A 23,617-nucleotide genomic window follows, 5' to 3' on the forward strand; every position below is an offset into this window, starting at 1 on the left:
GGAGGAGGAGGAAATAAAGAGAGCCAGTAGAAAGGGAAAGGAGAGAGAGGTCATCATTTGGTGCAGGCTGTGTTGTAGACGAGGACACGCATGAGCTGAGTCCTCCACACCGGCAAACTCTCCTCACGGAAGAGTCACTGTAAGCGCCTCGCGTAATACCGAATCGCAGTTTCCGTGTGTCGGCGATGTTCATGGTTATTAATAGGCTGCCGTGGTCTTCCGTCGGTTCCTTTGGACCATTCAGATCACCGGATCAGATGCGAGTGCGCAGTTTCTGAGGTGACAATACTAAGGACGCTCAAGATTAATTTCATACGACTCGATTTGAACGCGGACCGGAACCGGAGGCGATGTTAATGGAGCCGTGCACGTCTTGTTGAGGATCCATCTGTACTCGTCCTCAATGGTCACCTTCTGTCCGAGCCTGTCTTTCTGCTTACTGCAGTCCGCATCAGAGGATGTACGCGGAGGGAAGCACGCCAGACACTGAGCCAGACGAGTGCCAGAAGAAGACATCATGCTTCTCCAACATCAAAATATTCCTCATAGCAGAATGTGCCTTAATGTTGGCACAGGGCACTGTAGGAGCCTATCTGGTGAGTCGAGCCATTAACACAGACAGCTCATACGCACTGTATGTGGATGACATTGAATGGTGTCCGGTACGCATCGCGTATCTTTTCGCTAAAGCGATAGAAATAAACTGCATGAGGTATACGGCTTCTTGTGTGTGTATTGCGACTGCTTTATTTCGATATGATTTAGAGGCGCTATAATGAAAAATGATCATCAGTACAGTGAGTGGCCCATTGGTCAAACACCTCTCTCTCCTTTCCAGCATTATGCATCACTGGCTCCGAGATGAAATAAGGTAATCTCACCGAGCGATTGCCTTATTTTGTCTTTGAGCCATTTATGCACATAATGGAAATATTGGAAATAAATGCCAGAATAATCATCTTCTATGGCAAGCTGTTTTGACATGTATTCCTTAAAATATTATCTATTTTTATTGTACTGTTTTATTAGTTTTCCGGTAACACAATAAGGTGTCATTTGTTAACATTAGATAATGTATTAACTAACACGAACGAACACTGAACAATACATTTATTACACTATTTATTCATCTTTGTTAATACATTTTTTAAAATAAAAATACAGTTGTTCATTGTTAGTTCACAGTGCATTAACTAATGTTAACACAACTTGTCATTTTAATAATGCATTAGTAAATGCTGAAATTAACATTAAGATTAGTAAATGTAAATGCTGTAAAAATATTGTTCATTAATTCATGTTAACTAAAGTAGTTAAAGGTTAACTAATCAACCATATTGTAATGTGTTACCAATTTTCCAATTATTAGAAATAATCTAAAATTTACAGTTGTTGTTATTATTATTTTTCACTATTAACTTTTCAATTAATATTAGTTGGCCCTATCTCTGACTGGTCACTATATAGAGACAATTTTACTATATGTAACCCTGGACCAAAAAAAAAAAACAGTATAAGTGTCAATGTTTTGAAATTGAGATTCATACATCACCTGAAAGCTGAATAAACATGTTTTCCTTTGATGTATATGGTTTGTTAGGATATAACAGTATTTGGTTGAGATACAACTATTTGAAAATCTGGAATCTGAGGGGCATATTACTAATCAAAAATTAAGTTTTGATATATTTAATTTAGGAAATTTACAAAATATCTTCATTGAACATGATCTTTACTTAAAATCCTAATGATTTTTAGCATAAATTAAAAATCAATAATTTTGACCAACACAATGTGTTTTTGGCTATTGCTACAAATATGCCCCAAATGTATTTAAGACTGGTTTTGTGGTCCAAGGTCACATGTGGAATACTAGTAAATATTATAAACTATTATTTCCATTTAAATTACTTACCTTTTTCTGCAAGTTTATAACAATTTAATACTTTTTTCAATTTAATATTTTGTTTTTAGGATGACTGTTTTTTTAAGGTTGAAATTTGATAGGGCTGATATGGCCTGTGGCTAACTCTGCATTTACAGTAATGTTTTTTTATTATTTTATTTCTCTGATCTCTGATAAATAGGTAAACAGACAAACAAACAAACAAACAAATATGATTGCGGGTCTTTGATTCCATCTTTTTACTAGTATATATTTCAGATGTTGGTAATTATTTTAGTTGCACTAGTAACTATTAGTTATTCTTTATTTTTATTTTTATTTTTAATTTTGTTTTTTGTTTTTGGGGGGGGGGGGTGTAACACTTTACGATAAGGTTTTATTTGGTAATTTTAGTTAATGTATTAACAAACATGAACAAGCAATGAACAATGCTTGTACAGTATGAATTAATCTTTGTGGTAACACTTTACAATAAGGTGTCTTTGTTAACATTAGTTAATGTATTAACTAACATGAATGAACAATGAACAATATTATTTATTGCACTATAAAACAGAGTAATTTATTGTTTGTTCATGTTAGTTCATAGTGCATTAACTAATGTTAACAGACACAACTTGTGATTTTAATAATGCATTAGTAAATGCTGAAATTAACATTAACTAAGATTAATAAATGCTGTAGAAGTATTGTTCATTCTTAGTTCATGTTAACTAATGTAGTTAACTAGTGTTAACTAATGTACCTTATTGTAAAGTGTTACCCTCTTTATTTATGTGGGTTCATGAAAATACAGTTGTTCATTGTTAGTTCATGTTAATTCACAGTGCATTAACAAACACAACATTTGATTTTAACAATGCATCACAATGCAAAGTCTGTTCTGCTCACCAAGCCTCCATTTATTTGATTCAAAATACAGCAAAAACAATTTTGAAATATTTTGGCTATTTAAAACAACTGTTTCTAGTTTATTCCTCTGATTTCAAAGCTGATTTTTTTTGTATCATTACTCTATCATGTGATCCTTCAGAAATCATTCTAATATTCTAATTTGCTGTTCAAAAACATTTATTTATATTATTATTATTACTAGGTTAAAACAGCTGAGTAGATTTTGTTTTCAGGTTTCTTTGATGAATAGAAACTTCAGAAGAACTGCATTTATCTGAAATAGAAATCTTTTGTAACATTATAAATGTCTTTATCATCACTTTTGATCAATTTACTTTTGATGAATTTTTGATCATTTCAAATTACAAGCTTTTTTTACAAAATACTCCCAAGCTTTTGGATGTACTTAACTGAATAAATATTAATAAAAAATGTAACAAAAACATGTAACTGAACATTTAGTTTTGATCACAGGAATAAATTACATTTAAAATATGTATTCAAATAGAAAGCAGTTATATTAAATAGTGAACCTATTTCGCAATATTACTGTTTTACTGTATTTTGGATCAAATAAGTGCAGGCTTGGTGAGCAGAAGAGACTTTTTTAAAAAACATTAAAAATCTTACTGTTCAAAAACTTTTGACTGGTAGTGTATTTGATCTACTTCCGTTAGCATAAACTAAGAATGAACAATACTTCTGCAGCATTTATTAATCGTAATATTATTCAAATAGCTACCATTAGGCTATACAATATATTCCAGTTTTCTTACTAGCTGCATTTTAACTTATTGCTTATACATTTTAATTGGACTAAAATAGAAATTGAACTAAAGAAATAAAATAGCAATTCTGACTAGTCATTACAACAAGCAAAAAGGAAACCGGTAAGAAATGTCACTAACAATTAGGAGAAGTACTAACAAAAGGTGCCAAACAACAGAAATGCCAGAAACAATAGTGAAAAAGTATTAATAACAAAAACATAGATACTAGTTCTTTTAATGGAATAAACGTTAAAATGGTCTGCTGTAGCCTTCATGTTAGCTTTCAGCACAAGAGAAAGATGCGTCACTACATTAATGCATCTGCTCTGTAGGGTTGAGAGTAAAGCGATATGATTGATTTGTCATTTTCCCTAGTGATGACTTATGAAAATGCCCGATGAGCAATTCTGGCTTACCTTGTGCTTTATCTGAGGTATTTAATGTTATGTATGAAAGGTGATTTAAAATGAATGTGTTTAAACACACTGTAAAAAAAAACGGTCAAGTGACTGGCAGCTACGTAATATTACAGTAAAATATCTTAATTGAAATAAAGTACAAAAACAATAATTTTACAGAAATTTTCATTAAAGGTTTTACAGAAAAAAAAAACATTATTTTACAGATTTTTCCTTTTTTAATTACAATATTTTACTTTAATTTTACGTTTTTTACAGGACTTTTTTTTACAGTGTTACAGTCCGCATCCTTAATAATAAGATTTTGTCAACACTCATGGATGTTTACATTTGATTTATACCTTCAATACAGCATCTACTGTATGTTCTCGTCAAAATCTGTTCTGTTGTTTAGGATTTCTAAGCCATAAATGAAATATTGTGAGTTTTGTTTGGTTTAAGAGACATTTAGTAATTTGGTGTCATTTTAAAAGTGCATACAGCGTTGTAACAGTGTGTTGTTTCTTTATATTTCAGGTCAGTGTCCTCACCACACTCGAGCGACGTTTCAACTTGCAGAGCGCTGACGTGGGTGTAATCGCCAGCAGCTTTGAGATTGGCAACCTTGCCCTCATCCTATTCGTCAGCTACTTCGGGGCCAGGGCCCATCGGCCGCGGCTGATTGGTTGTGGAGGCATCGTGATGGCTCTTGGAGCATTACTGTCAGCGCTGCCTGAGTTCTTGACCCACCAGTATGAATATCAGACTGGAGAGTCACGACCTGTGGGACAGGGACAGAATGTGTGCTCCAATAATAGTCAAGCAGGGGTCTCTGATCCTGGTTACATCTGTGGGAATAGAACCAATACCAACATGATGTACCTGCTGCTGATCGGAGCTCAAATGCTTCTGGGGGTTGGAGCGACTCCCCTGCAGCCTCTGGGAGTGTCTTACATCGATGATCACGTCAGGCGAGAAGACTCTTCCCTTTATATTGGTGAGAGTGATCTTCACAAAAAGTTTTTGTGTTATGTAGCCAGCCCTGTCAGTAAGGCTAAAGTGCCATGACATCATCGATATTGTAGATGGCAGTCTCAGCAAGTAGCACATATATTTTACTGCTGGGTTCTACTACAAATACTGTTAAAGTCAAAAGTTCAATACACCTTGCAGAATCTGCAAAATGTTAATTATTTTACCAAAATAAGAGGGATCATACAAAATGCATGTTATTTTTTTATTTAGTACTGCCCTGAATAAGATATTTCACATAAAAGATGTTTACATATAGTCCACAGGATAAAATAATAGTTGAATTTATAAAAATGACCCTGTTTAAAAGTTTACATACTCTTGATTCTTAATACTGTGTTGTTACAGTTACAAATTATTAGTTTTTTTCAGCATTTTTGTGTATTTGAATCCTTTCCAACAATGACTATATGGTTTTGAGATCCATCTTTGCACACTGAGGTCAACCGAGGGACTCATATGCAACTGTTACAGAAGGTTCAACGCTCACTGATGCACCTGAAGGAAGCACAATGAATTAAGAGCCACAATGAATTTGAAGAAATTTAACTTATTGTCTTCTGGGGAAAATGTAAGTATCTTCTGTAGCTTCTCAAGGGCAGTACAAAATGGAAAAAAGGATATTTAGACAAAATTAGGAAAATGCACACATTTTTTTCTTTTCTGTTCAAAGGTTTGCACCCCTGGCTTTTAATGCATTGTTTTACCTTCTGAAGCATCAGTGAGCATTTGAACCTTTGGTAATAGTTGCACATGAGTCCCTCAGTTGTTCTCAGTGTGAAATGTCATTTTTATGAATTCAACTATTATTTTCTCTTGTGGACTATATGTAAACATCTTTTATGTGAAATATCTTTTTTAGGTCAGTACTAAATAAAAAATAACATGCATTTTGTATGATCCCTCTTATTTTGGTAAAATAAATAACATTTTGCAGATTCTCAAAGGTGTATGTAAACTTTTGACTTGCACACATTATACACATAAAATTGTTCTCCTACCTTAATAAAGAATAGTATTAATAGCAGTTACACTTGGGGACCAGGGGTACATGGATGCATAATTTTAAACGGTTCCATTTTATAGGTTTATAGAAAATGAATAAAATATACTAGACAAAATGTATTTAGACATTTATTTAAATTGGTTCTGCTTTATAATTAAGTAAAAATCTAAGTACCCCTGGTTGGAGATCACTGATCAACACCTTTGATTAATGTATGACTAAAAGAGAGAGGGATTCATAATTTGTAGTACTTAACAATAAGGTTCATTCACATTATTTGTTGCATTAGGCATCAATTATTAACAATGAACAACAATTTTACAGCTTTTTTCTGCTGCTGCTTATATATTGTTCAATGTTAATTAATGTTCATAATGTTCATAATATACTTGAAACCTGAAATGTTAAAAATTGACATTAACCAAAAAAAAAGAGTAACAGTTTACAATAAGATCTTATTAAAAAATGCTAATCAGTGCATTAAGTAACATTAACTAACTAGCAACACGCATGCATGTGAGTGTTTTGATAATATGATAAAAAAAATCATGAAACCATTTACTTACCGTTTGTGATGCAGCTGCAGTCAGATCTAGTATCACTTCATCTTTCAACAAATGTTGCTTTATTAACTCTCCATGACACTGTGCCTCATTTACAAAACAACATGCTCTGATCAATCCTCAGACATGATCCAGGATGCCATTAAAAATAAACTATCCACTTGTTCCTTAAACTGAGATCTTTCTATTATCTGTACAAAGATGCATACAAGCTGTTTAAACCAAACGCATCAAAACAAACGTTCTTTCACTTCATTTATCCTATTGACGACAGACCCAAGTGTGTGGACTGAGTCAGAAAGCGAACACGCATCTGTATACTGTATCAAAGTCCCTTTCAAGGAAAGTCTGTTCGCTCAGCGGCCGAATTGGCAATGCCTCCCGGCAGTTAATCCAAGAACTAAATGAATCTAAATGAATGGGGGAATCCTAAAATCTCAAAAACTGCTTGCTGAACTCGCAATTAAATTACATATTTCAAATCAGCAACAAAATCTGAAATTAACTGGCCCATTAATGTTGTTTCTTATGCTTAAATAGCCTTTCGCATTCGCCGTTAAGCAGCTGAACGCCAGTGGGTGGGGCCTATGATGAGAAGATGACTATTCGTCGATGTCTTGCTCTGGAGGCAGTGTTTATGCAAATGTTTGCGCCTGGGTGAAGTCACCCTGGCACCTCAGATTTAAACAAACCATTTTTGGAGCTTGATTAAATACAAAGGTACAAAGACCTGTTATATGCCAAAAGATCAAGGCAAATTTGATTTTGAAGTTTTTTTTACGTTGTTGGTTCATTATTGTAAAATTTTACAAATTGATTGTTCTGAATTGATTGATTTGCCTTAATCTGTTCTACTTCATTTCAAGAGAGAACAACAGCACCTGCGTAAAATGACCTCCTTTTGTATTTGAACCAGATGCCATGGCAATGCCTAAACATTTACCAGTGTCTACACCAAATAATAGGTAACAGTGAACTAGAGGTGTTATAGGCTGGACCTAGACTTTGTATTTGTTACCACAGCAGCCTGAGAAAGACTCTTTTGATATGTTTCAGAAGCTGTATTTTAAAAGCCCTCAAATGGCACCACTTGAACCCTAGGAAAAGCATGTGTAAACGTGCTGGTCAGGTACTAAAAGAAACACTACAGAGTACTGTTGTTGTTTTAGGGCATATCATGTAGCAGTACCGTCAATATCCTGCCGTTGCCGCAATTACAGCACTTATTATTATTAATGATTTATAAGCCACAACAGGTTGTATCCTTAGTGCATCAGCTCTTTACTGCTTCCTGGAGGAGTCTCTGGCAGAAAGCTTTTGTGTGAAGATACACAAACAGCATAGATACTGTATATTGCTGGAATATGAGCTCTAGTTGGTTTAGGTTTGAGGCGAACTCACTTGGGAAATTTCCAAGTATCAAGCATAAACCCATTGGTTTAGTGTAGTGCACCACTGTCTTAATCTCCTGTTGCTATGTTGTTAAGGAGTAAACAAGAAGCAACGATGTCCTTCAGTGCCTGTTACTTCTGCTATGAAGCTAATGTGTGCTGGCTGTTCTGTCATCCCTCAGGCAGCTCACTTTCCCTCTCTCTCTATTCTTCTCACTCGTTTTATTCTCGCATTACTACAATGATTCTCCATACATTTGATACAAATAAGGAACAGATCAACCCCAGACTTTAATGTTCTTAAATCTCTGGAATTAAAACCCTAGCATGGAAATTGATCAGTGCATGACTATTATAGTTGAGCAGTGTTCCAAAGGACCGAGATGTGAAGATCTGTGAGTTTCCATGCCGTCTCTTTTCCTGCAGTGTGTCTGATGCCTTTGCATTGAGCGGACTTGTCTGTCTATGAGCATTAATATCTGTGCAACCCATGCAAAATTTCAATGCTTTTTAACCTTTAAACTGGAACTCTCATTTAGGCTTAATTTAAACTAGCACAGACATAAACATCCTCTTTGGAGATGGTCAATGCTGGTCGGCATAGTGGAATCGAGTTATTTTGCTTTGGCTTTGGTGAAAAGAAATGCATTTGGTGTCTTTCACAAAGGCATGAGCAGAAAGGCCTATCTGTTTTAAGTGAATTATCCAGTGTCTGTGTTCATACAGAATACTAGAGTAAGAGAACTGATCTAGGATTACATTCTCTAGTGAGGGGTAACATTAGGACTGACATGCATGATCTGAGATGCTTAATCAATTTCGTCCAGGCTAATGGATAAAACTAAAACACTTTTTAAAGATCAGAGCAAATATACCATTGAAGGTCATGTTACAGACCTTTCTGCTCTCTTAACTTTACAGCAAGGAGGTTCATTCTTTCAATGGTAAGGGCCCGTTTACACCAAGGATGATCACTATAATGGTAACTATAACTATAAAGTTTCAATAATCATTCTAATTCATTAAAAATAATGAAGTCTTCACCACAGCTACACAATAGTGACTCAGGAATCACTTTTAAAATCATTCTTTCCATCTGATGGATAAAAACAGTAATAGCCAATCAGAATCTTGTTTTAAAGAGCTCGAGCATTTACATGCTTTTATTTCATGGCTCTGTAGAGTAACTACTTGGTTCTGACTGGTTAATTGTGCCATCCAGCACTCTTGATGTTTCCTGATATTCACTGTAGTAATGGCAATGGCATAAATCAGACCGTTCTTCCAGGTAACTGAAACCACTGCTATGTTTATGTCTCTTGTATCACACCACAGATTTGCTTTTTCTTGTTCCATACAAACACAACTAGCACCATCTTGCACCTCAGTTATTAAATAAAGTAAAAAAACATGTTTACGTGCTATAATCGTGTCCCCAGTGCATCTACCAACCCCGAAAAACATAAAAAAGGACAACCCAGAACCATTTTTTTTGGTAAGCCTTTTTCTGCAAGCATGTGAAAAACAAGCTACTCAGATTTCGCTCCCCTGTGACATAAAACAGGGGATCTTATTATAATATTACCACCCTTAATCTGCACGTTTCCACCCACGGCACTGCCATTTTGTTTTCGTAAGGGACAGTAGTGTACTAGCTCTGTACACCATGGCAAAAGTTCAAGCAAAGCATGCTAACTGTTGTGTCCTTGGCTACACAGATGAGCACAGAACACTATTTAGAGTCCCAGCCCTAGAGGAGACAAGAGAGCAGTGGATTTATTGATTTATTTACTGTATATTACGCTGCTGCCACACAGATATGATATAAACATGATATTTCTTTCCCAGCTGTTCTCCTTCACAGACAAAACCGTTAATAGACACAACTGTTTTTGTAACTCCTGTGTGTTTTTGACATAAACTTATGTATTTGACAATTAAAGCGCAATAAGACATAAAAGAGAACTTAGTTTAGTACTCACGTGCTGTGTAACAGTTGCTTTCTGTGCACGTGCTTCTGATGTGTGTGCTCAGAAAACCATATATCAGAAGGTTAAACTAATATGGCTTTAAAATGCAAGATTTCAGTGCGATAGACATGATAATCAAATAATTAAAATCAAACAGATGTTTTTGGCAGAGTATCTGATATACAAGCTGTAAAGTCACAGCCCTGTTCTGGGAAAGGGGACGGGGAGCCGCAGCTCATTTGCATTTAAAGAGGCATGCACGAAAACAGCGTCATTCTGCTTCTACTCAAAATATGCATTTTCAAAATGATATAATAAATGATCTGTGGGGTATTTTGAGCTGAAACTTCACAGACACATTCTGGGGACACCCGATATTTATATTACATATTGTAAAGAGGGGAATAATAGGACTCCTTTAACATTACAGGGATATTGTTGCAGCATTTGTTGTAGGCAGTATGCTGAATTTTTTAGGTCAGAGGTCAGTATGATTTTGAAAAGAAATTAATACTTCTGTTCTGTAAACATGCATTCAATTGATAAAAAATGACAGTTTTTATTTGAAATCCTTTGTTGTTCTTTTAAACTTTTAAAGAATTCTGAAAAAAATATGTATCACAGTTTCCACAAAAATATTAATTGCACAGCTGGTTTTAACATTGGTATGACAAGAAATGTTTCTTGAGCACCAAATCAGAATTTTAGAATTGAAATTCAGTTTTGCCATTTTAGGAATAAATTCTGTGTAAATATATATATATTAAAACAGTAAATTGTTATTTTAAAATGTAATAATATTTTACAATATTGCTGATTTTATTGTATTTTTGATCAAATAAATGCAGAACATTGTGCAAATGCTAATGGTGAGCAGAATGGACTTTTTCATTAACAAAAACTAAAAAAAAATCTTACCAAGGCCAAACTTTTGAATGGTAGTGTATTTATTTGGTGTAGGCTTGTAATGCACAAGAGGATGTACAGTCAGTCAGTCATTATTGCAAAATAAACCCCTTCAGGCTGAAACAAGATTATCTCATTGGCTGCGTCTCATTATCTCTCACGGTAATTTGTAGTAGTATATGGCTGTTTGTGTACTTCAGTGTTCTCTGTTAATGATTATGCTGTGCTGCTTCTGTGTCTGGACAGATAATTACTCGCCGAAGGGTAAACCAGATGATTGTACAACCTTTATCTACATGTTGGTTACTCTTTTAGTATTCCCACCATATATAATAATCAACACAAAATGTGTGTACTTGGTAGCTTTTACAGAAACCCATCAGGTGCCGGTTATTGCAATGATGATGTATATTATGTAAATGAACTCTTTCCCCCAGAGAATATATTTAAAATGTACATAATAACTAAAGGACATATCTCCTTTACTTTGGGCTACTTTAGGTTCTGTCTCAGAATAGAATATGCTATAATTGTCCTTCTGTAATCGTTCTAATAATAATAAACTCTAAAACTTTGCTCTAAAAAAGGCTATATTTACATAAGCATCTAGATCATCAGTGTAACTGCCTTGTTAATAACTAATCATTTTCTTGTATAACCACTTTGACTTTTGTCTTTTGTGTTGTATTACAGGTATCTTATTCTCTACACTGGTGTTTGGACCAGCCTGTGGGTTTATTCTTGGCTCTCTGTGCACCAAAGTTTATGTTGATGCAGTCTTCATTGACACAAGTGAGTGCCGGCATCAAAAACAGACACACTGAAATATGAATGACTTGTTATTTTTCGTTATTTGTAAGTTGCTTTAGGTAAATGCATGCTGTTAAATCAATACATGTAATGAAACACTGTGTCTCAGTGAATATCTCATCAGATCTCTGTTCACTCCTAACAGCCACACTGGACATCACTCCTGACGATCCACGCTGGATCGGTGCCTGGTGGGGCGGCTTTATCATCTGTGGCCTTTTCCTCTTCCTCTCCTCGTTTTTCATGTTTGGGTTCCCACAGTCGCTGAACGAGCCTGGGGAAGGCCCGGGGGGTGAGAGTGAACAGGCCATGCTGCCTGCTGAGCTGGTGCAGGAGTATGAAGGAGTCAAAACCTCAGATGACCCAGAGATCAACACTGGCCTCACCTGCTGCCAGCACCTGCAGGGTGAGAGAGAGGACAAGAGAAAGTCTAAACACACCGAGGTCGCGCATTAGGTTTTATAGGCAATAGTATATGAAATAATAGTTTTCTTTGATTTGCCATTGTTTATAGCAGTTTTAGAAGTCTTTTCAGTGTGGAGAACAAGACTCGTCTTTCAATATGCTGTAAAAAGATTGCAAAAGGGTCTTTTAAACTAGGGTCTTTATTCTAAAATAATAACTCGAGGCAGTAACAATTTAAACAGTATATTTTATTTGTGAACTCATGTTCAGTTATTGTTTTTAATAGTTAACTTTTAACTTTTTTTTTTTTTTGGATCATCAATTTTTTGGATCATCAGGTCACAGACACAGAGATTTATTTTAAATTTGACCAAACTAATTACTCACTATAAACTCCCACAGATTATGTTTTTAAAATGACTCTGTTCTAAAGTTTACTTACTCTTGAGTCCTAATATTGTGTTGTAACCTGAATAATCCACAACTGTTTTATTTTTTTGTTGTTGTTGTTGTTTAGTAATAGTTGTTCATTAAAACAGTTAAACTGCCTGCTGTTCTTCAGAAAAATCCTTTAGGACCCACAAATTCTTTGTTTGTTTTTTTTGCATTTTTGTGTATTTGAACCCTTTCCAACAATGACTGTATGATTTAAAAAAAAAAAAAAACACTCACTGATGCTCCAGAAGGAAAAACAATGCATTAAGAGCCAGAGGTGTAAACTTTATAACTGTAAACAGAATAAAAAGGTATTTTTTTCCTTATTTTCCCTAAATATCATATTTTATTCATTTAGTACTGCCCTTCAAAAGCTACAGAAGAGACTTACATGTTCCCAGAAGACAAAATAAGTTAAATTTACTTACCCTGATCTTCAAATTCAAAAAGTTTTCACCCCCTGGTTCCAAATGCATTGCGTTTCCTTCTGAAGCATCAGTGAGCGTTTGAAACTTTCTAAATAGCTGCATATGAGTCCCTCAGATGGATGATGGATGATGGATGTCAAAATCATACATTTGTTATTGTTGGAAAGGGTTCAAATACACAAACATGATAAAAAAAAAAAAATAAAAAAAAAAAAGAATTTGTGGGACCTGAAGTATTTTTTTGACGGTAACTACATACATGTTAATTATTTTACCATAATAAGAGGGATCATACAAAATGCATGTTATTTCACATAAAAGATGTTTACATATAGTCCACAAGAAAAAAAATAATAGTTGAATTTATAAAAATGACCCTGTTCAAAAGTTTACATCCCGTTGATTCTTAATACTGTGTTGGTACCTGAATGATAGCCTCTGAAGGGCAGTACTAAATTAAAAAAAATTAGATATTTAGGAAAAATAACAAAAATGTAGACATCTCTGTTCTGTTCAAAAGTTTTCACCCCCGTCTCTTAATGCATTGCTTTTCCTTCTGAAGCATCAGTGAGCATTTGAACCTTCTGTAAAAGTTGCACAAAAACACACAGCTGTGGATCATTCAGGTAACAACAGTATTAAGAATCAAGTTAATGAAAACGTTTGAACAGGGTAATTTTTATAAATTCAGTACTAAGTAAATAATTATTGACAAGGGGCCGTTGAATTCGTAGAAAATAATGCACACCCGAGGTGGTGATGCGGCCATGGCGCGAAGCCAAAATCTGCTTTCTATACATAATAAAACGTAATTTTGTGACAAAAACAAGGAAATGATCTGTCGTTTTTATCCTGTTGTTTACTGTATTTATTTGTTTGGCCAGTGTTGTTGTGGGTTTTGGTTATTTTGCTGTTTTAGGCTGTAAGGACTCTTGTTGCATAAGTTATATAAACATGTATTGCGGTCAAGAGCTGCCCGGAACTACGTTCACTGTGCGTTTCCCTGAAAATAATGCACACCATTAGAATGTTTTTCAGCCAATCAGATTCAAGCATTCAAAGGCTCCGTACTATACATAAAAAATAATATGTATTTTGTATTATCATACAAGGTGTATGTAAACTTTTGTCCTCAACTGTAAATATGATCTCTAATATTGCGGTATGTAGGTTCTGGAAAGTGTTGTCTTTATTATATCATGCTTAATATTTTTCTTATACAGTTTAAATGTATATTTCAATATAAAATTCAATCGCTGTCTTAACATTCAAAAAAGAATGCCCTTACAAGCGGGTCATCACATTTGCGAATCCTTGATTATTAAGGTCTCAGTGGGAATGTAAAAATGCCATTTTTCCTGATCATCCACTAATATAAGTCTAATTTCCTCTCAGTTATCCCTAAGGTGACTAAGCATCTGCTGTCCAACCCGGTTTTCACCTGTGTCATTCTCGCTGCCTGCATGGAAATTGCTGTGGTGGCTGGATTTGCTGCCTTCCTAGGGAAATATCTCGAACAGCAGTTCAACCTTTCAACGTCCTCCGCTAATCAGCTCCTAGGTAGACAAAAACAGAATATTTAGAAAATTGCACAAAAACATCCAACTCATAATATGAAATCCCTGCAAGTAACATCAAATCTGTCTGATTTCAGGTATGACAGCAATCCCTTGTGCTTGTCTGGGTATTTTCCTGGGTGGGCTCCTGGTGAAGAAGTTGAATCTGTCTGCATTAGGAGCGATTCGTCTGGCTATGCTAGTCAATATCATCTCCACGGCCTGCTACGTCTCCTTCCTCTTCCTTGGCTGTGATACGGGCCCAGTCGCTGGGGTTACTGTTGCCTATGGCAACGAGTGAGTAGAGCGCTCCACCATAAAAGCCTCACACAAATTTTTAATGATCCACAGCAATTGGCAATAAATACAGACACTTAGAGTATACAGACTTCTGTGTTCACACCTAAGCTGAATTGTTTGCAGCATTAACTTTACAGAGGATCAGGTTTGTAAATTAGGCTCACTAAACTCCTTGAACTTGAAGGGAACATATCGTCCTTCTCTCATCCCATATTCATTGTTTCCATTTAGGAGTCTAGGTTCATGGGAGCGGACGGAGGCGGCATGTCTGTCAGGCTGTAATTGTTACACGTCTTCTCTAAGCCCCGTCTGCGGCTCCAATGGTATCACCTACCTCTCAGCCTGCCTGGCTGGCTGCACTAAAAACGTGAGTCTCCTCCCACATCCATTCATATTCATACAGATCAATAAATGTCTGCTTAAGGGGAGTTTACACAAAAATGAAAAAAATGTCATTAATTACTCACCCTCATGACGCTCTAAACCCATAAGACCATCGTTCATCTTCAGAACACAAATAAAGATATTTTTGAGGAAATCTGAGAGCTTTCTGAACCTGCATAGACAGCAACGTAACTACATACAGTTGAGGTCAAATGTTTACATCCCCCTTTCAGAGTTTGCAAAATGTTAATTATTTTACCATAATAAGAGGGGTCTTACAAAATGCATGTTATTGTTTATTTAGTACTGCCCTGAATAAGACATTTCACATAAAAGATGTTTACATGTAGTCCGCAAGAGAAAATAATAGTTGAATTTATAAAAATGACCCTGTTCAAAAGTTTACATCCCGCTGATTCTTAAAACTGTGTTGGTACCTGAATGATAGCCTCTGAAGGGCAGTACTAAATTAAAAAAATATAGATATTTAGGCAAAATAAGAAAAAATGCACACATCTCTGTTCTGTTCAAAAGTTTTCACCCTCAGCTGTTAATGCATTGTTTATCTTCTGGAGCATCAGTGAGTGTTTGAACCTTCTGTAATAGTTGCATACGAGTCCCTCTGTGTGAATCGATGGAACTCAAAATCACACAGTCATCCTTGGAAAGGGTTCAAATACACAAAAATGCTGGAAAACCAAAAAATGTGTAGGACCTGAAAGATTTTTCTAAAGAACAGCAGACAGTTTAACTGTTCAGGACAAAGAAGGAACTCATAAACAACTATCACTAAACAAAAAAGACAAACATCTGTGGATCATTCAGGTGACAACACAGTATTAAGAATCAAGTGTATGTAAACTTCTGAACAGGGTCATTTTTATGAATTCAGCTATTACTTTCATCTTTTATGTGAATTATCCTATTTAGGTCAGTACTAAATAAACAAAAACATGCATTTAATATGATCCCTCTTATTTTGCTAAAATAACTAACATTTTGCAGATTCTAAAAGGGGGATGTAAACTTTTGACCTCAACTTTAGCAATGCAATAAAGTATTCTTGTAGCTTAATAAAAATACAGTTGAACCAACTTATGTCACATGAACTAGTTTATCGATGTCCTTACTACCTTTCCTGACCTTGAAGTCAGTTGCATTGATGTAGGGTCAGAAAGCTCTCAGATTTCATTAAAAATATCTTAATTTGTGTTCAAAAAACAAACAAAGGTCTTACAGGTTTGGAACGACATGAGGGTCACTAATTAATGACTTTAAATTTTTGGGTGAGCTATCCCTGGGGTCATAGCAGTAAGACTTTCGGGCATGCTCATTTTTGCCTCTTTTAGATACATCAGTCCCCTTTGTCTCAAATCTCCAATTGTTTTTTCACTGATTGGTCACTTGGAAATCCCCAGAGCAGCACTTAAGCTCCGTCATGAAATATGCACTCAGATCTGCTCTCCTCCTCTCTTTCTCAGAATCTGACAGGTTGTAAGTGCATTGCCCATGGCGACGGGCCGGGTACAGCCATGCCGGGGAAGTGTTCCAGCCCAGGCTGTCAGCAGGCCTTCCTCACATTCCTAGCAGTCGTGTGTGTATGCAGCATGATCGGAGCCATGGCCCAGACTCCATCCGTCATCATCCTGATCAGGTAATGTTGCTGACACTCTTTGAATAATAAAAAAAAAACCTATTATTCTATTTCTTGAATCTTAATGAGTCACATTCTCATCTGCACCTAATAATAAACTATAATGTACTTAACTATCGGTTGTTGTTGTCTGCAGAACTGTGAGCCCAGAGTTGAAATCATACGCCCTTGGAGTTCTCTTCCTGTTGCTTCGGCTGCTGGGTAAGATATTGCAGAATAATTTTACAATTCGCTTAGTTATTTTAACCATGGTCTTTTTGATATCATGGTTGGTTGATATCAGTTAGCTTATACTACCATTTAAAATAATATTTAAAATGATTTTTTGATTCTGAAAGATTCTTAAAACTGCAGTCTGTAACTTTTGGTGCTCTAGCAGTTAATAAACAGAACTGCATGCGACTTGTAGAAAAACAAGAAAACTCTGTTTATTATCGATGACAAATACGCAGGTACTGGACTACTCAGCAGCGGTTCCTAGCAGAACCAGTCTAAAATAGTCTGAATATAAAAACTTATTATAGGTGTACCTTAGTGATTTAGGATAAGCCAAAAACATGGTTTGGAAAATGGCTTCATGATTTACTCGCTTATTATATAAATTTAGTAGATTTTAAACACAAAATAGTTACGGACTGCAGCTTTGAATGATTTTGAAAGATGTCTCTTAAGCTATGTGATTTTTTGCATATCCATATTATATCCAGATGGGTTTTAGAAACTATGAGCAGCAAAAAAAACACATGAAATGTGATTTTTCAAATCTGATTCAAACTAGATTTGGATGTGGTTTGTAAATGCGATTCAAGTCAGATTTTTACAGATGCGTCTCCATCTGGATGCTTTGTCTGCTCAAATCTGATTTCAAATTGTCTTTCGCGTCATCCTAAATGCAGCACACAATGATAATGTCAAAACCAGTGACGGAAATTCTGGGGAGGATTCATACAGTGACTACAGCATGGAAAATCACAATATATACCAGTCTCTTCCATTGCTTGGTTTTCTTGTGTGACAGAGTGCGTATTTGGAAAGTGAGATGAAGCACCTCCATATTTTTCTGCATGCATGTCTGGACACAAATCTGATTTGATTACGTAATAGTGAAAATAACTTTTCTATTTTAATACATTTTTTGAAAATGTACTTTATTCCTGTAGTAAATCTTAAAGGGATAGTTCACCATTGATTTACCCAATGATTTACTCATCCTAGATGTATGTGACTTTGTTCAGACAAATAGAATCTGAGTTATATTAAAATCAACTGAGGATTTCAATATAAGCCAAGAGGAGACTGGTTTTCCTTTGTTGTAAACAAAACTTGATTTTCTCGAGACTAGTATGTTCTCACCGGAGCGGACAGTACATCCCACATCATCTGCTGAAATGCCACTCTTACGGGAACGCACATAAGACAGTTAGTGAAGCTAGAGATTACGGTTTATTACGTTTTAAATATGTATAGTTTTCTTACACAAAAGCATCTATTTACTTCAGAAGGTCTTTATAAACATTGGAGCTGTGTAAAGCACTTTTTTATGATGGATAGATGCACTTTATTGGACTTCAAAATCTCAACAGCCATTCACTGCCATTATAAAGCTTGAAAGAGCCAGGACATTTTTTAATATAACTCAGATTGTATTCATCTGAAAAAAGAAAGTCTTATACACCTAGAAAGGCTTGAGAATGAGTAAATCATTAAGTAATTTTCATTTTTGGGTGAACTATCCCTTTCTTTTTCAGCAGTTGTTACTCCAGTCTTCAGTGTCACATGATCCTTCTAATTATCACTCTAATATGCTTATTTGGTGCACAAGAAACAGCTCTTATTTTCAATGTGAAAAATATTTTTGTAGAAACGGATACATTTTTACGTTTTGTCAGGATTCTTTGAATAGAAAGTTCAAAGAACAGCATTTCTTTGGAATAGGAGTCTTGCCACGGTGCCACCATTTTGTTTTCGCATACAACAACGGTGCACCAGTTCTAATGCCATGGTAAAAGTTCAGTTAAATCATGCTAACTGTTCTGTCATTGGCTGCACAGATGAGCACAGAACACTATTTAGAGTAGATAAGAGCCTCAGAGAAGATAAGAAATCAGTGGATTTATTGATTTATTTACTGTATATTATGTTGCTGCCACACAGATCTAATATAAACATGAGATTTCTTTCCCAGCTGTTTACCTTCAAAAAAATAACTGTTTTTGTAACTCCTGTGTTTTTAACATAAACTTGTGTGTATTTGACAGTTTAAGTGCAATAAGACATGAAAGAGAACTTGTGCAGTCAGAAAACCATATATCAGAAGTTTTAAATAATATGGTTTAAAACGCATGATTTCAACTTATAGACATGATAATCAAAACCAAACACAGCACTAACAGTATTCTGGAAAAGGGGGCGGGGAGACTCTTTAAAGAGTCATGCACAAAAACAGTGTGTTTCTTCTTCCACTCAAATTACGCGTTTTCAAAATGATATAATAAATGATCTGTGTGGTATTTTGAGCTGAAAGTTCACAGAAACATTCTGGGGACACCTGAGACTTATAATACATATTGTAAAAGGGGCATAATGGGTCTTCTTTAAAGCAAAATTCTTACTTGGATATTGGAAATAAGTATTAAAAACAAGTACAGTACAGTCCTACTGACCTGAGTTTTCCATGTTCCAGGTTTCATTCCTCCACCACTGATCTTTGGCATTGGGATTGACTCCACTTGCCTACTATGGAGCTCCGTATGTGGCATTAAAGGGGCCTGCATGCTTTACGACAACGTAACCTACCGCTACCTTTATGTCAGCATCGCCATCGTTCTCAAATCCAGCGCCTTCATCCTCTATGCCGTCACCTGGCAGTGTCTGCGGCAGAACTACTCCAGGTACATAAAGAACAGTGAGGACTACCTGACCCCAAGCCAGTTGTTCGCTTCCAACCTCACCCTGGACAATCTGGGCAAGGACATTGCGCAGAACCCTTCCACCCGCACCAAGTTCATTTACAACCTAGACGACCACGCCTGGAGCGAGAACATGGAGTCAGCCATATAGTCCCACCCCAAAGAGGGCCAGCCGGCCTATATGCACATGCTAATTTAGTCTCATATCGCTTTTATTCAAAAGAAAGTCCATATATAAGCCGATTTCTGCACATTCCCGCTGTCTGGGGAGAAATGGGCACTCTTTTAGCATATCCAGGGTGATTTACAGTTGAGGTCAAAGGTTGACATCCCCCTTTTACAATTTGCTAAATGTTAACTATTTTAGCAAAATAAGTAGCCTGGCTAACGCCAAACCACGTCATGACAGCGTCATGATTCGTGGTCTGGGAAACACGTTCATTTTCTCGTATTTGAGGCGTGGTTTACGAATGTCCAGAGCCGTTTATTGGTTGCTACGAATGTCTATCAAATGCGACTGTGCGCCAACCGTTTCAATTATACTGGATGACGTATGTAGAGCGAACGCCAAAAGTTGCTCTTTTTTCAAAATAAACTTGCGTTCTAAACTACTTAGAACACTATCTAAGGCTGCGTTGAAAGATAACTTCGCGTCTGCTGCCATGCTGGATCAATAGTTATAAACAAACTGCTTCGGTGAGTCGCATAGAAGGCGTCATCGTCTTGCTGCTCCCTCCCCGTTCTGTGATTGGTTCCCTATCTGAGGTGAAAATTTGGTCCATGGTTTCCAGGCTGCCTAGCAGCGTGAATAAAATCGCGCTGTGCTCAAGGCAGCATGGGGAAACCCAGGCTACAAAATAAGAGGAATCGTACAAAAATGCATGTTATTGTTTTTTTAGTACTGACCTGAATACGATATTTCACAGAGAGAGATTTTAGAGATATTTACATATAGGCCACAGGAGAAAATAATAGTTGAATTTACAAAAATTACCCAGTTCAAACGTTTACATACCTGAATGATCCACAGCTGTTTTTTTTTCTTTAGTGCTAGTTGTTCATAAGTCCCTTGTTTGTCCTGAACAGTAAAACTGACTGCTGTTCTTCAGAAAAATCCTTCAGGTCTCGCAAATTCTTTGGTTTTTCAGCATTTTTGTGTATTTGAACCATTTCCAACAATGACTGTATGATTTTGAGATCCATCTTTTGACACTATGGACAACTGAGGGACTCATATGCAACTATTACAGAAGGTTCAAACGCTCACTGATGCTTCAGAAAGAAACACAATGCATTAAGAGCCAGGAGTGAAAACTTTAGGGTAAATGTAACTTATTTAATCTTCTGGGAAACATGTAAGTATCTTCTGTAGCCTCTGAATGAAAAAAAAAATTATATTTAGGCAAAATAAGAAAAATTTACACATCTCCATTCTTTTCAAAAGTTTTCAACCCCCGGCTCTTAACACATTTTTTTTTTCTTCTGGAGCATCAGTGAGTCTTTGAACCTTCTGTAATAGTTGCATATGAGTCCCTCAGTTGTCCTCAGAGTAAAAAGATGGATCTCAAAATCATACAGTCATTGTTGGAAAGGGTTCAAATACACAAAAATGCTGGGAAACCAAAGAACTTGTGGATCATTCAGGTAACAATACCGTATTAAGAATTAAGGGGATGTAAACTTTTGAACCAGGTCATTTTCATAAATTCAACTATTATTTATTATTACTCTTGTGGACTATATGTAAACATCTTTTATGTGAAATATCTTATTCAGGGCAGAACTAAACAAACAATAACATGCATTTTGTATGATTTTGCAGATTCTAAAAGGGGGGTGTAAACTTTTGACCTCAACTGTAACTAAACAGAGCCAAATGAATTTGACTGTTACTGTAGTCAGGATTTGTATATGCTGGAAATACGATACGTGGAAATGAAACGCATCCATTATATTAGGGGATGAGCTAGGTTGCAGTTCCAAAACTGAACAATTAATCTTCCATCAGTCAAAACTAGCCCCAGCTTACATATATGAGCACCTTTTTAGGTTTCATTTTGGATGGTCTTTTTAGTATTTTTTTAAGAAATGTAAAGAATATTAGCATATAAGTTCTATGAATATTAGCTAATATGTTTACCTGAATATTGTGAGGCTGTCTATTTTTATGGAGGGTCTTAGAAAGCTTGATGTTATTACTCAATCTCTCCTCTGTACAGGCATTAGACTATTTAAAGCGTAGGTACAAGTGCAGAGTTCACACGCGTCATGTAACCTATTAATCAACCTAAATACATTATAGTCAACATTTTAGGCCCATGTCTGTGAAAAACGTATAGCTTGACTAGACAAAAGGTTCATTAGTTTTGTGATGCTTCGTTCTTCGTCACCTGCAGTGATCTAAACTAAAGCAACATGCAACATTAATCAGTAGTTTAAGGACGCTGAAGGACGAAAGATGGATTTATTTCAATGCATGCAGGTATTGCATGCTGATGCATCAGAGCAGGCGCATGGGAATTTTAAGAGATAAATCGTTTTGGTCAAGGTAGACATTTCCCTTCTATTACTCCAGCATCTTCTCAAGTGGTGTTTTATAATGGTATTACGGCACCTTACGTACTTTTTCTTCCAATCTGTCATCAATACGTTTAAGGAAATTCGCTCGGAAGACCAAAAGCTAAGCTTTACAATGTTGTAAAACATTATCTTTTTCTTTAATGTTGCAATATATAAAACAAGTAAATAAACATAAGGATTTATGAACGACTAAAACATCAATCTGACTTACATAAAATAATAGTGAACAAAAATGAAAACATTTTTGTATAACATTGGACCTAAGAATTTCTTTCATATACTTATGAATTATTTTCTATGCTTTTTCTAATAAAAAAAATACAAAATGTAAAAAAAAAAAAAATGGACAGGAAGGTGGTGGATCCATAGTAATATAATAAAGCTAAATGGTCTTCATAGAGGACGATTATTTGTTTTGCTGCTTTTCAAAGACGGTTTACTGGATGCAAGTACACTGAAGAGACCCACATAGGGCGAAACCCCAACCCATTTTCCCCCTTCATGTAAATGGCTTCCCAAGCACATTATTTTAATGCACTGCAATATACGCTGAAACGCTTGATTGCTTGAATGTTGAAGCCGGTGTCAATACAAATGGGATGATATAAGAATGATGTCATTGTTTATATAATCATTCCTCTCTATAGATAATTCATTGCCGTAAAAGTGCCAAAGTGATGCCATTTAAGTGTTCTGAGTTCTCTCCGAGAGGCGGTTTTTCATAATGCTGGAATTGTATATGACCGCGAGATGCTTTATCGTATTGTACGTAGACATATGTGATATCTTAAGCGCCCATTACACCTTGTACATAGTGACATTTAAGTCTATTCTCTCCAGAATGTAGAACATAGCGATGCTTTAGGCTTTTACAGGTGATGTTACAAGTCTTACCTTTGGACAAAAAATATATATATATATATTATTGTTAAATGCAGATGGAGATTATGTTATGCTTACAGAGGAATGTTGTGGTATATTTTTCTACCCATGTCTGTATTATGAAGCTTACGTGTAATGACCATAAGGTGTAAGAGTTAAAAAAAAATTACAAGATCAACTATCTGCACTAAAACATTGTCCTTGCATTTTTATTATGAAGCTTGTTGAGTAAGCAAAGCTCTCTGCACATAAAGCATTCAGCACAGAACAGGATGATAGTGGATGAATATGAAACAGAATTATTTACAAGCAGCCTTGTGCTTTAATTCAAACTTTGGAGATTCAGAAGACTGTCTTTAGATTGTTTAATAGGCCTCACAACATGTTCAAATGTATTTTGCACTTGTTTTCTATCTCAAGGCAAACAGGACATCAGTA

The 23,617-nt window shown here is 35.7% G+C and overlaps 1 protein-coding gene across 1 annotated transcript; it reads left to right on the forward strand.

Annotated features, from left to right (window-relative positions):
- Positions 1-85: 85 nt before the first annotated feature.
- On the forward strand, positions 86-22,640 carry slco3a1b (solute carrier organic anion transporter family member 3A1b). Its single transcript, XM_073835971.1, has 10 exons — positions 86-596; positions 4,506-4,965; positions 11,530-11,628; positions 11,792-12,052; positions 14,310-14,474; positions 14,569-14,767; positions 15,002-15,137; positions 16,636-16,808; positions 16,945-17,009; positions 19,492-22,640. The coding sequence occupies exons 1-10, from the start codon at positions 459-461 to the stop codon at positions 19,866-19,868; spliced, it is 2,073 nt and encodes a 690-aa protein (XP_073692072.1). The 5' UTR covers positions 86-458; the 3' UTR covers positions 19,869-22,640.
- Positions 22,641-23,617: the final 977 nt, after the last annotated feature.

Source organism: Garra rufa, chromosome 3 (assembly GCF_049309525.1).
Source record: "Garra rufa chromosome 3, GarRuf1.0, whole genome shotgun sequence".
In the NCBI taxonomy this organism is placed as follows: Eukaryota; Metazoa; Chordata; class Actinopteri; order Cypriniformes; family Cyprinidae; genus Garra; species Garra rufa.

Excerpts from the sequence above, each read along its gene's own strand:
- slco3a1b (XM_073835971.1), top strand. The coding sequence starts at position 459 with ATGTACGCGGAGGGAAGCACGCCAGACACTGAGCCAGACGAGTGCCAG. Across the intron at positions 14,768-15,001 it reads ACTGTTGCCTATGGCAACGA|GAGTCTAGGTTCATGGGAGC; the intron begins GTGAGTAGAGCG and ends GTTTCCATTTAG. Across the intron at positions 17,010-19,491 it reads CCTGTTGCTTCGGCTGCTGG|GTTTCATTCCTCCACCACTG; the intron begins GTAAGATATTGC and ends TCCATGTTCCAG.